The 13366-nt window shown below is 36.3% G+C and overlaps 1 protein-coding gene across 1 annotated transcript in view; it reads left to right on the forward strand.

Annotated features, from left to right (window-relative positions):
• LOC132151829 (zinc finger CCCH domain-containing protein 3-like) overlaps nucleotides 1–11392 on the forward strand; it is an 83044-nt gene extending 71652 nt beyond the window's left edge. Inside the window, exons 10-12 of the mRNA XM_059560235.1 lie at nucleotides 8142–8305; nucleotides 8576–8745; nucleotides 10874–11392. Coding sequence (XP_059416218.1) covers nucleotides 8142–8305; nucleotides 8576–8745; nucleotides 10874–10944 — 405 coding nt within the window. The 3' untranslated portion in view covers nucleotides 10945–11392. The remainder of the gene's footprint in view (nucleotides 1–8141; nucleotides 8306–8575; nucleotides 8746–10873) is intronic.
• The last annotated feature ends 1974 nt before the right edge of the window (nucleotides 11393–13366 follow it).

Consider the following 13366-nt stretch of genomic DNA (forward strand, 5'->3'; position numbering starts at 1 on the left):
AGGAAGGGTGGAGAAGCTCATAGCCCAAGTTGCTTGAAGTCCAGTGTTAAGTTACCACAGTCTGTGATGATTTGGGGTGCAATGTGATCTGCTAATGTAGGTCCATTGTGTTTTTTGAAAACCAAAGTCACTGCACTCGTTTGCCAAGAAATCTTGGAGCACTTCATGCTTCCTTCTGCTGACCAGCTTTTTGAAGATGCAGATTTCATTTTCCAGCAGGATTTGGCACCTGCACACACTGCCAAAAGCCCCAAAAGTTGGTTAAATGACCATGGTGTTGGTGTGCTTGACTGGCCAGCAAACTCACAAGACCTGAACCCCATAGAGAATCTATGGGCTATTGTCAAGAGGAAAATGAGAAACAAGAGACTAAAAAATGCAGATGAGCTGAAGGCCACTCTCAAAGAAACCTGGGCTTCCATACCACATCAGCTGTGCCACAAACTGATCACCAAGCCATGCCGAATTGAGGCTGTAATTAAAGCAAAAGGAGCCTCTACCAAGTATTGAGTACATGTACAGTAAATGAACATACTTTCTAGAAGGCCGACAATTAACTAAAAAAAATTTTTTTATTGGTTATATGAAGTATTCTAATTTGTTGAGATTGGTGGGTTTTTGTTAAATGTGAGCCAAAATCATCACAATTAAAAGAACCAAAGACTTAAACTACTTCAGTCTATGTGCACTGAGTTTATTTAATACACAAGTTTCACAATTTGAGTTGAATTACTGAAATAAACAATTTTCCTCGACATTCTAATTTGAGAAGCACCTACTTTCCGTTTTGTATTTTTTAATTTTTGAAAACTTTGAAATACTTAGTGTGATGTAATGCCAGCTATATAGGACACAATATTATTTGCTATAAAAATTAAAATAAGTTGATCTATTTAAATGACTTGAGAGAAATGTTTAAAGAATATATTTTCCTTATCAATAACACTTTAATTTATAATTTATCATAGAGGGGAAGTTAACAACAACAACAACAACAAAAAGCTCTTCAACCTTGAAAAAGTACCCACATGTATTCAAAGAATTTTGTGGTAAATGGTGCTGTTATGGAGAGAGAACAACTGCGAATAGCATTTGGCAAATGACACTTGTGGTTCAACTTTCAGGTCATCACTGTCAACTAAATTTATCTCACTTTTACTTGCATCCACATAGATGCTGTAAGGTCCTCATTATTTTAGTGTAAATGTAGTTTGACATTCATAACATTTGTTGGATTAAAGTGCTTTGCAGTTGATGACAGTTTTATATGTCTTAATGAATGAATGTCATTTATTGGTGATGATTTTATTGAAAGAGATTTAAATAGAGCTCCAAAAAGTTGACCGTGTTCCTAACATTATTCTGAACCTTCATCATGGTGCATATAACATTTGCATTTGGTTTCCTCCATGTTTGTGAGTGAGTGAGTGACATATTGAGGGCAGTAACAAGAGAGGACAACATGACCCACATTTAACAAGTGTTTACCAAGCATCTTTAATCTAGCAGGATCTAACCCATCTGTGACCTCTGTCCTCACCCCAGCTTTGCCCCCCACACGTGTACGCACACATGCTTCTGTTGTCCCCCATCACATCTGTCCCTCAGTCTCATTAAGCCATATAGAAGCATATAAACCTTTGCTTGCATGACACAGGTGTAGCCACTGTCACATTGTAGTACTTATTATATTCTTGTTTTTTTTTTTTTTTTGTATCATGACATTGTATTACCTGTGCTAGTCATTTTCTTTGTTATATTTTAGAAATGTTAGCTTAACGGAATACTTCACCCAAAAAGTTTAAATTTGCTCACCCTCAGGCCATCCAATATGTAGATGATTTTGTTTCTTCAGAACAGATTTGGAGAAATTTAGCACTACATCACTTGTTCACCAGAGTATCATCTGTATTTAATAGGTGCTGTCAGAATGAGAGTTTAAACAGCTGTAAAAAAAAAAAAACATCTTCAATTAATCAACAATTTGTATTTATATTTTTGTATTACAAACACAACTTTGCACTTCACAATATGCTAGGGTGAGTACATTTTCAGCAAATTTTCTATTAACAGTGCATTCAGTAATGTTTCTTTATTTAAAAAAGTTAGTAACACTTTACAGTAAGGTTCAGTTAATTGATATTAGAAGAAAAAAATTGACACCAAACAAGTTGTTAAATACAAAAACAATTCATATACATTGGCAGCAGAAGACTTGTCATATCAGTAGCCTAATAAAAGCACGTTAATGTCTCATGGTGCAGGTCGCCTTGTGGAAGTGTCCATATTGAGATCACACAACCAACCGAATAATTATCTCTGTACACTATTATTATTATTATTATTATTATCTGTTTCTCTGTATACTATTATCAAACATTTTCCAAGACAAGTCCAAGACAACTGCCATGTCCACAAATAAAGAACTACTGAGTGCCTCTGTAGTACCAAACTATAGATTTTAAAACAGGAAGCTTTTGAGATGATAACAATTAATATATGCCAAAACAAAAGTGATGTATTATTTTAAACTGACAGTATGCCTCCCTTCATTAATCAAGGATACACAAAAAATGTCATCGTCGCCCCATCAGTTTCTTCCTCCTAGGATTTGTCTCATTCTAATGAATTATAACGTTTCTCCGCTGTGTTTTCTGCTTCTCCCATCTTCTCTCTTTGTCTCTGTCTGTCTCTCACTCTGTTTTTTTTCCCCCTCCATTTGTTCTTCTTTGCTTGCCCTTCATCATAACAAATGCATTCTCTCGCTGTCAGGGCTCATTTAAATATTTGGGGTGAGAATGAGAATATATAAGAAGAGAGATCTTAATATTTATTCTATTAGCTGAAGTGCTTAGGTCTGTAATTTTGCGCCATCCCAAAAGCACTGTGTTAGATATGATGGATAGCACACCATAATTATGGACGTGAAAAAGTGCTGATGACAGCAGTACAGGAGAGAGGCCAGCAATGGATACGCCAGCAGAGCAAGGGTTAAAGCACACTCTCATCCTCTTCATTTCTCCCTTCTCTGTTCTTTTTCTCTGGCTCACTCTTTCGGTCTGTCATTTCACATGTTTTTCTTTCCTTTTTTCTTCTTTTGTTTGCTGGGCACATCCATTCACACCTTATCCTGATCACTCTTCTCTTGATTCTCCTTCTCTTCCTCTCATCTCTCTATCACTTTGTCACTACTTACATTTCCTAACTCTTTATCATAGCTCACACCACCATACATTCTTTCTGTCTCTCTCTCTTTCTTGCTTTCTGTCTCAGTAATGTAAAATGTGCTGACTCTTTCTGCTTTGTGGCCAGTAGAAAGCTCTTCTAATAGGCCCCAGAGACTTCCCAGCCTTTCTTAAATCAAGTGGAAAATTGTTAACTTGCACTGATATAAAGATGTTCCATCCACTTCTCTTTTTTTCCCTCTCACACTCTTCTCTTTTCCCTCTGTTTTGCTGCTTTTATGTAAATTAAAATGTATGAGAGAGCGTAGTTGGGGAGGACTCTGTCTTTGGTGTTTTCTTTGCCCAGATCATAACTGTGAACATCAAAGTTAATGAGCCATCTCAGTTCTGCGTCCACCTCCCATCAGTGGGATTTTCTGCTAATTAGATATGTTTCCAAATAGCCAATCAACTTATAAGTTATCTAAGATTTATATCACCCATACTTTACATATTGGAGTTTCCACTAATTTGTAGAAATTGAATGTTGGTGGGAATGTAAGGAATGGGATTAGGACTGTTTGCTTGCTTATCATAAATAATAAAATGTTGGTAGAAGTGTATAGACTATATTCTTGATCATTATTATCAATAATGAAAAGTATAATGAAAACTTTCAGTGAAATATATATATTGTGTTAAAGTGTCAATTGGTGGAGCATTGCGCTATCAAGCGCAATATTGGGGGTTCGAAAAAATGCATATAATGTATACGAAATGTTATTAGAAGTGTGTAGACATTATTATCTAATAATATTTTAGTTTATCAATATTTCTCCCAAAAATGGAATTGCTGTCATCATCTTTTGAATTGTTTTTGTCCATAAAATGAAAGTTATGAGTTGATCTCATAAACCAGACTTTGGATTGTACTGGCCAAGAACTCCTCCCACTTCAAAAGGGGATAAAAGAGGCAGGTAAATCTGTCAGTGCTACCAAATAATAAACTGCTGTGGAACAAAATGTCAGCACTTTCAAATAATAAGACTCAACAAAAGAATATACAGACAGCAATATGGAAATCCAAATATTATTTACTTTAGCACTAGCTCTAAAAAAGATTTGATGAAAAAGACCTGAAAAAGATGTCATGAACCTTGCAAACTGGGTGAAATAGTAACTTTAAAGAGGCCACTGTGGCAGCTTGATAACTTATAGCCAAAAACATTTTCCTCATGAAAGACGAATTAAACATTTTGCACCTAATTTCAGGGTGTAGCATAGCAGATAACCAGAAAGTCTGAAATGGTGAATTTAACCAGCTCTGGCCATCTTAGTTGTCAATGTGCATCAAATAGTCTGTTGTCAGCTGAGAGTAGACTCGGTGGAGGCAGTCAATGTTGTTGAATTATAAATGCCCCAGAGATATTGGCCATGATATTGGGGCCCAACATAGCAGAGGCAATTTAAGTGTTGTTGTTTTTAAGATGATGCCAAAACATTGAGTTGATTAGTAATATTTATTTTACTTCAGGTCTTTGTAGAAGATTTTTAAAAGCAACTGAACCACCAGTTTTCTGATTATCAGGAATACTATATATATATATATATATATATATATATAGACACACACACACACACAGTACAGACCAAAAGTTTGGACACACCTTCTCATTCAAAGAGCTTTCTTTATTTTCATGACTATGAAAATTGTAGGGTCACACTGAAGGCATCAAGGGCTATTTGACCAAGAAGGAGAGTGATGGGGTGCTGCGCCAGATGACCTGGCCTCCACAGTCACCGGACCTGAACCCAATCGAGATGGCTTAGAGGTGAGCTGGACCGCAGACAGAAGACAAAATGGCCAACAAGTGCTAAGCATCTCTCAGGGAACTCCTTCTAGACTGTTGGAAGACCATTTCAGGTGACTACCTCTTGAAGCTCATCAAGAGAATGCCAAGAGTGTGCAAAGCAGTAATCAAAGCAAAAGGTGGCTACTTTGAAGAACCAAGAATGACATATTTTCAGTTTTTTCACACTTTTTTGTTATGTATATAATTCCATATATAATTCCACATGTGTTAATTCATAGTTTTGATGCCTTCAGTGTGAATCTACAATTTTCATAGTCATGAAAACAAAGAAAACTCTTTGAATGAGAAGGTGTGTCCAAACTTTTGGTCTGTACTACATATATACATATATATATATATATATATATATATATATATATATATATATATATATATATATATATATATTGTTTTATGATTGGCTGAATGGTTAGTCAGTTACCAGTTAGCATCTCTTTCAGTCAGTCTCCTATAACTCATATTATAAAAAGGAAGGAAAAAAAGAAAAAGAAATAAAACTTAACATTTTCCCCATGAACTTAATTATATAATAATAAAGGTCAGACACTTAATGATTGTTTATATTGTTGTGAACATGAAATCAGAATAGTTAAAGAGGTCATATGATGTGATTTACTTTTTTTTCTCTTTGGAGTGTTACAAGCTCTTGGTGCATAAAGAAAATCTGTAAAATTGCAAAGATTGAAGTCTCAAAAATCCAGAGATATTCTTTATCAAAGTTAAGACTCTGTCATGCCCCCATAAAACGTCTCATTCAAACATGCCCCCAACATGTCTACATCACTATGTGGAAATATTTGCGTAATGCCTCCCAAATGTTCACGCAAAGAAAGAAGGCGTGGTTTCAGTAATCGCAGTTAGTGTTGAAGCAGCCATGTCAGGGAGACACTGTGTGTATCTAGGCGAAAGCAAAAGCACTTTATCTGGCCTTCTGGAAGTAGATGCATTTAGGAATCTTTAAGATTACTTACAACAGAACAGCAATGCATTTTATGCACAACCGTTTCGTGAACCTAGGAGAGGAGGTCATTTTGACTTTGCTACGACAATCTGGTGCTTCTGAATCATGTATGTTTTGTTATTAGTGGAAGTATTTGCTATTGAATGTTATAATGCAGAGTTTTGCACGCGCGTGTGTGAGACCGAGAGAGAGAGAGAGAAGGTCACACAGTGGAGTCAGCTGTCTTAACCGTCCATGGCTTGTGTACTGCAAACACATGCGAGCTTCACCACTGTGTCTATCATGCCACTTTGTTCCCATTTCAGGCTTGAACTGATTGTAAATCTAAGGACATTATTAACTGTCTTTACATTTATTTTGAAAGATGAAGCTTGTGATTATGGAAAGGGACATTACATTTCTGACGAGTGCTTGCGGTGATCGGCCAATCACAACGCACTGGGTCAGCTGGCCAATCAGAGCAGACTGCACTTGTCGGAAGGAGGGACTTTGTAGAAAACGATGCGTTTGAGAGAGGTGGGGCATAGAGAACCTACAATAATGTACAGTATATGAAAAATGTGTTTTTTGAACATCAAAGCATGTCAACATATTCTGTTACACCAAATAACAAAGTAATGATCTTTAAGTAATGAAAAAAAGCATCATATGACCCCTTAAAGATTACAGATGCAGTGTGATTAGATTATTGCACTTCACAATGCTTGTAATTTTTCACAATTTACACATGGGTTCTATCTGCCTTCACCTGACCTTTGAATGATTAAAGCTTGACATGGATGTTATCAGTCAAACAAGAAACAAATGGGTGTTTAAAAAAAAAGAAAGGTCCCAAATGCTCTTCTGAAATGGGGTGGAATTGGAATCGACTGAATTCAAGTGGCAAGGGATTTAGCAAATTGGGCCAATTAGCCATGAGTGTGGTGAGTGATGATCTTGTCTATAGGATGATTTAGAGGACATTAAAGACCCAGATTCATTGTTTTTTTTTTCATGAAAATCCAGTTACACTAGACTTTTGTGTATGGATAAAATATATAAGTTTAATGTTTTTTGTATAACAGTACAAAAAGACTCCATAGTCACACTATACATGTCTTTATGTAGTTAGGTACAGTGTCTATAACATAAACTCCAATGGTTTTTTTGTTTGTTTTGTGTTTTGTTTTTTGTATGAGTGTGAGTTTGGTTTGTTTTTATGTTTTGTTTTGTTTCATCTTGTTTGTATCATATCTATCTTGTACTTTTGACCTCCTAAAGGGCACACAGGATGTATATTCCTTAAGGCTTTACTAGGGGTCTTGTCAAGCATTTTGGCAATTAAAAATGTGGTGCCTGTGGTACTAGACACTGGAAAAAAACCAGCAATATGACACATATGTGCAACAATTTAAAAAGTCGACCAGCTGGATTACAAAAATATTTTTTTCTGTGTGGACGGTCCCTGAGGGTTTAATTTAACAAAAACTATAAAATAAAATCTAATTTCTAAGCACCACAAAATAATTCCTAATAGCTGTAAATTTGGTAATTTTAGGCCGCTTGTGGCTCTGACCTTATCCCTGTTGGGGAAAGTGTCTCTGCACAGTCTGCCCCAGTGGTTGACAGGGAGTCCACAGTGTTCCCGGACACATGATCCTTCAGCCACCCTTCCCTTCAGCACACACATACAGTACATACACTCTCTCTCTCTCTTTCTCTATTTATTTCTGGAGCAGCATGCCCCACACTCGCCCAGTCTTTCTCTCTCACTTATACACACATCTCGCTCTCCTCACCCCATAGTGAGGTATAATTAGCTCCTCTGACAGGTGGGAGGGATCGGGTCTCCCGAAGAATTAAACTACCAATTTACGCCCAAATTACACAGGCACACAGACACTCTCACCTACTCTCACTTACACACACAAACACATGCTCCCCTTCTCTCACATATCAGATGCATGCACCTACTGATGTGTGATCACATACAAACACTAATTTTTGCTAATTTCAGTGCAGTCCTACAGAGTGGGGCACATATGAAATCTCTACTTGATTTTAACTTGACAGTGTCCCACGTGTTCATAACCAATCCATTAAACATCCATTGTCACTCTGGATATAAAGAAATAAAGCATGAATGTTTTGCTTTCTTCACAGTGTAAGAAGAAACACACACTGGTGTGTCCAGACTTCTCCAGTACCGGCGTGTGTCCACGTGGATCCAAATGCAAGTTGCACCACAGACAGAGCTTGAAACGTACTGGCTCTAATGCAAGCTGTGGACCAGCCAAGAAAGCCCATACTAGAGACAATTTAAAGAGGTCAGGATCAGGAACAAATATAGCATTATGATTCTTAATTGTCCCTGATACACGACTGGTGTTCTCTTTCTCCTTTCTGTACTGTAAAAAAAAAAAAAAAAACATTCTAGTTGTGATTATATAAATAATTATATTATTATAGGGAAGTGACCTGAATAACCATGTTAATCTCCCATAAGCATGCAGATTATTTATAAATTAATTTGAAAATTAAATAAAATCTTGTTAATCATAAAAAATCTTATAATTTTTGGTGTTTTGCCTTTTCAGTTCAGATGATGTTCAGACTCTTCAGACAGAGTCCATACAGGCAGATGAGGGCCCGTCCAGCTCGGGTCCTGAAAAGCTGCCTTCCTTTATCTCCTTGTCCAGCTCTCCTGACACGTCAGAGAACCCTGATACCCCAAAGCTCCCTCCTGCTGCAGGCCCACAGGCCAAAGGTGTGTACTTATATGTCTAGAGGACTTTAGATTAAAATGATTTCAGTGTAAAAAAAAAAATTATAATTGTAACATACACTAGATGAAATGCATAAATTGGCACTACAAAGTATATGACCACTTAAGCAAATGTATAAATGTTATTGCATTAGTAAAATATAAACCCAGGTGGTACTTTAAAGAAAGATTTCACATTAAACAAAACATTTCACAAAAAAAGACACTTGCATTTGCTAGGTTTTAAATTATAATTATGTTATTTAAAAAATAAGATAAAATGTTTTTGGGCACTTTCATGTCAATAGTTAATGTGACGATAACTACATCTGTTGTTACTCTGCTTGGATGCCTGTGCGAAAAAAAAGAAGAGGAAATTACTTGATAAGCACACCAAAAATAGAATTAGAAAAATATGGCTCAGAAAAATCAACTTAATTCTAAGAAAAGGTCTTGCAAAATTTGATTGCAGAGGTCACTTGGATTGATGTTTTTGTGTCTAATGCATTGCAATACTATATTGATATCAATTTAAAATTGGCTTGTTAAGTGTGGCTTAAGAGTCCAACTGCTTTTTGGGGTCACTGTTTATATAAAGAGCAAGGAGGTAATAAATATTTAAGGAGTACATAGTTGGGTTACTCAATACGCAGTGATGGGGTTAATAATATCGAGGAGGTTGATATTATTTAAGAGAGGGGCTGCATGAGGTATATAATACTTACTGTAGGGTTACTAATATTTAGGTTTGTTGTTAAGGACAGGCACAGCTGAAGCTGGCATGTCAGTCTTACTGATAGAGGATTAGAGGAGAGGGGCCCCTATATCCTCTCACACACACACACACACACACACACACCAGCCGCACCATATGGAACAGTGTCTTTCTCTCTCCACACTCAAAACGACAAACATGATATACTGCCCTCACACACGTCATTTTCCAGCAAGAAATGATCAGCTTCTTTTAAAGGTCTTAAGAAAATGATTCTAACTTTTTAGAATCCATTTGAACACTTTTCAACTGTCCATTCTTCTCCTTTCCCATGCTTTCATACTTCCTTTCTAAAATTAGTTACAGCGGAACAGAAACTGCTGTGATTAACATCTGACTTTACATCCTAACAGTGTCTTTTCAGAGTCATATGGTCATACTGAAGCATGGCATACACTCATTCTCTTTTCTCAAAACATAAACACTTAAACGTGTGCATGTAGGGTTTCCTTGCATTTCCAAAGCTTTCGTAAGTGGTGGTATGTGTATTTCTGCATCATGTCTGCGTATTTGTACAAATTTATGCTTGTTATACACACGCACATCCCTCTGCCAACTTCCTATTTCTCTCATGCCAAGTTCCAGATCAGTACCCCTTTGGGATCATTGATGGCAGCCCTGTGTCTCAGAATAGCACAGGTGCCCAGCAGACCACCATGGCTTTTCACGTCACTTTCTTAACCTGTTGTCTGAAATCATCTGCTGCACACAGACTGCTCTCAAATTCAAAACTTCATAGCATGAAGTTTATTGAATTTGACGATTCTGATTCTGTACGATATGGATTCCTTAACAGTTCATTATTATTTTAGTTATTTTGATGACAATGGCTAATGTAATTTTTACTGCATTATCAGAATATATCTATGTATCTATCTGTCTGTCTGTCTTTTTCTTTTTTCTTTTTTTTTTGGTTGAGGTTATACTGTTGCCTCCTCATGGTACAACCACATTCACACCAGGAGCAGTTAATTGTAACTAATGACAGTTTAACTCTCACTGTTAAGATTGTGGCCATCCAGAAAAACTTCTCTGCTTTGCAAAAATTAGCCCATAACTCTATGCATCACTGCCTGCATCTTCTCTTTATCCCTCCGACTCTGTGCTATCACTCACCCTAAGACAATCACACTTTCCTGTGTCACTCCTCTATCAGTTAAAACAGAACGATAGCTACTCCTGCCATTATATAGCAGGTCCTATTTATTTCTTGTCTGTCTGTCTTGTTTTTACAAATCAACATTTCCTCTACTTTCACTTTTAGCTTCAGTTATTGCTGTGGAACCAAATCATAATACACTTCCTTAAAAACATGAAAAAAGGAATTTTTCCTCTCCTTTCTTCTGTCTTTTACAGGAAAGAAACTACATATCAAGCCACGATTGTTATCTACAACACAGACAGAAAGCTTGCCAAAGGAGGGTTGATGGTGGGTGTTGGTAATGGTAATACACCATAGAACTTTCTTTTTTATTTAATTTTTATTTAAAATTGTGAAATTCTGCTAAACTGTTACTAAATGGTTTACAAAGACATCTTTATTTGAGTTTTACAGCCACTTCTTGGTGTGAAGTCATATGTTTGGTATCAAGAAATGCAATTCTAAGAATTCCTTTAACATTTCTCTGAATATGTTCATAAATGTTCACTATTACAGAACTGAATTTATGCATTATAACCAAATACTGTTCTGAAAAACTGCAGACGTTCACATTCTTGAAGCTAGTTTCAAAATATACGTAATATATGTAGTTCTCAGGGATTTTTAAAATGGCATTTCTGTAGTGGTTTATGCAAATAAATTTTATCCTTTCGAATGTATTGTGAACGTGTATTATCAAAGAATTACTAAATAAAATTGCTTTGTGATTTGCACGACTGTGTCTTTATTTGCGAGCATGTTTGCATATATAAGTTTACATTTTCCAGTTCTTTAACCATATTTAACCAATTTTTCTGTTGTTAAACCATATAGCAACACAAACCACTTCACTCCCAAGTTGTTTTCTGAATAACATGATTTAACGTGAAAAGTATCGGCATTTCTCTACACGTGTTGTGGATGTAAAGAACATTGCTCATGGCTGCAAGTCTGTCACTGTAATTGAGTCTTAAGGAATCTATAGAAAATGAAAAAAAAAAGAAAGAAAGAAAATAACCTTTTCTTTCTTTTCTGAGCCTCCCTCACACTCCTCAAAACTCTTTTTTTCTTCTCTTCGCACTTTTTCCTCTCTAACTGCTGTCAGACCGAATCCATCACAACTAATTTCTGACAATGTCATTTTCCTTTTCTTCTGCCTGTCTTTTCCTAAAATGCACATTTGATTGAGGAGCCATTCGTAGATGAGCCTGTCTCTTACGTGCTGCCTCCTCCTCCTCTCCCTCTTCTCTATTTGGTAATGTAATTAGTATGTTGAGTGTTAAACAGTGGTACAGAGGGGATGATGGGAGCCGTAATCCCTTGAACGCTCCTCACTGTGCGAAGACTGCTGATATTCAGACTATTAATGTTCCGCTGAACCAAGGCCTCGTGCTCCGTGCGCTGTGACAAACGACTGCTGGTCACGACGGGAAACCTGGTTAACCGTCACCGGCAGCAACGACAGGAGGCATTAATACACCGTGGCGAGGGTCTCGCTGCGGAACACGACACACTCGCTGGCACTGACAAGCCTGCCACCGTGTTAACGAGATAAAGGCCATGCTCATGATGCGAGCCACATTTACAATGACATAGAGGTATGGAGGGAAGGAAAACACTCCCTCATCTGACTTCTGTCTGTCTTTCTCCCTTATTTAATCGATCATGCAGGAAGGGATACTTCACAAGAATGCATGTTGATTTGGGGGTTGTAAAATCAACTAAAGTTGTCATACATCACCTAACGCCTTTTAGCTTATTTGTCTTTTTTGCATTGCAGCTCTTGCTCTCAGATTTTCTTTTTATTTTAAAGGAATTTGATTTGATTTGTCTGGGTTCAAATCAACTTCAGCTTATCATATTATATTCAAATATATAGCCACAAGTCTCAAACAACATCGGTTTACATGATTTTAGTCATGTTAACATGACTCACTTTCTAACGTTTGCTATGTAAAGTTATGTCCCGTTTTACAACTTTGCCTAAACATAATGCCTAAAACCCTCAAATAACAATTAAATTACAATTTAAGCAACTTTACAGGTTTAACAAGTATTAACACAAGAGTAAACTTAAGAATATATTGCATAATGTTGTTTACCATCCAATTAACTCGTCATACATCAGACTACGATTGAAAAAATTCACATAAAATGGTTTTAGCAACATTAACATTAAAATACTCATGGTTTCAAATATATAGCCACAAGACATTGCAGTTTGATGTACAGTTTTACAACTTGCCTAAAACCCTACAATAACTACTAAAATCACAATTTAAACAACTTTACTACTCAAATAATATACACAATTATATACAAAACGCATCAGTCAGTGTTCTCTTTCATTAACAACTTACTAACCTTTGCTGTGTAAAGTTCAAATTTGCAACTTTGTTACCTAGACATGATGCATAAAACCCTAAAATGATTATTTAAACAATTTTACAGTTCAACCAATACATGCGTTTAGAGTTGGTGTACAGGAATTTTTATTATAATCTTGTCATCTCTAAAGGTGCCAAAATAAATGTGAATTTCTCATTAATAGGCTCAGATGCAACATTATGCAGAATAATTTTCAACACACAGACACACACAAATACATATATCAAACAAAATAACCCCTAAATAATTACCATAGAACTAAAAAACTACAGAGTTTGTACAGTAAAGTCATAATCCTTAAGATGATTTATACAGAAGGG

The sequence above is a fragment of the Carassius carassius genome, chromosome 10 (assembly GCF_963082965.1).
Source record: "Carassius carassius chromosome 10, fCarCar2.1, whole genome shotgun sequence".
NCBI lineage: Eukaryota > Metazoa > Chordata > Actinopteri > Cypriniformes > Cyprinidae > Carassius > Carassius carassius.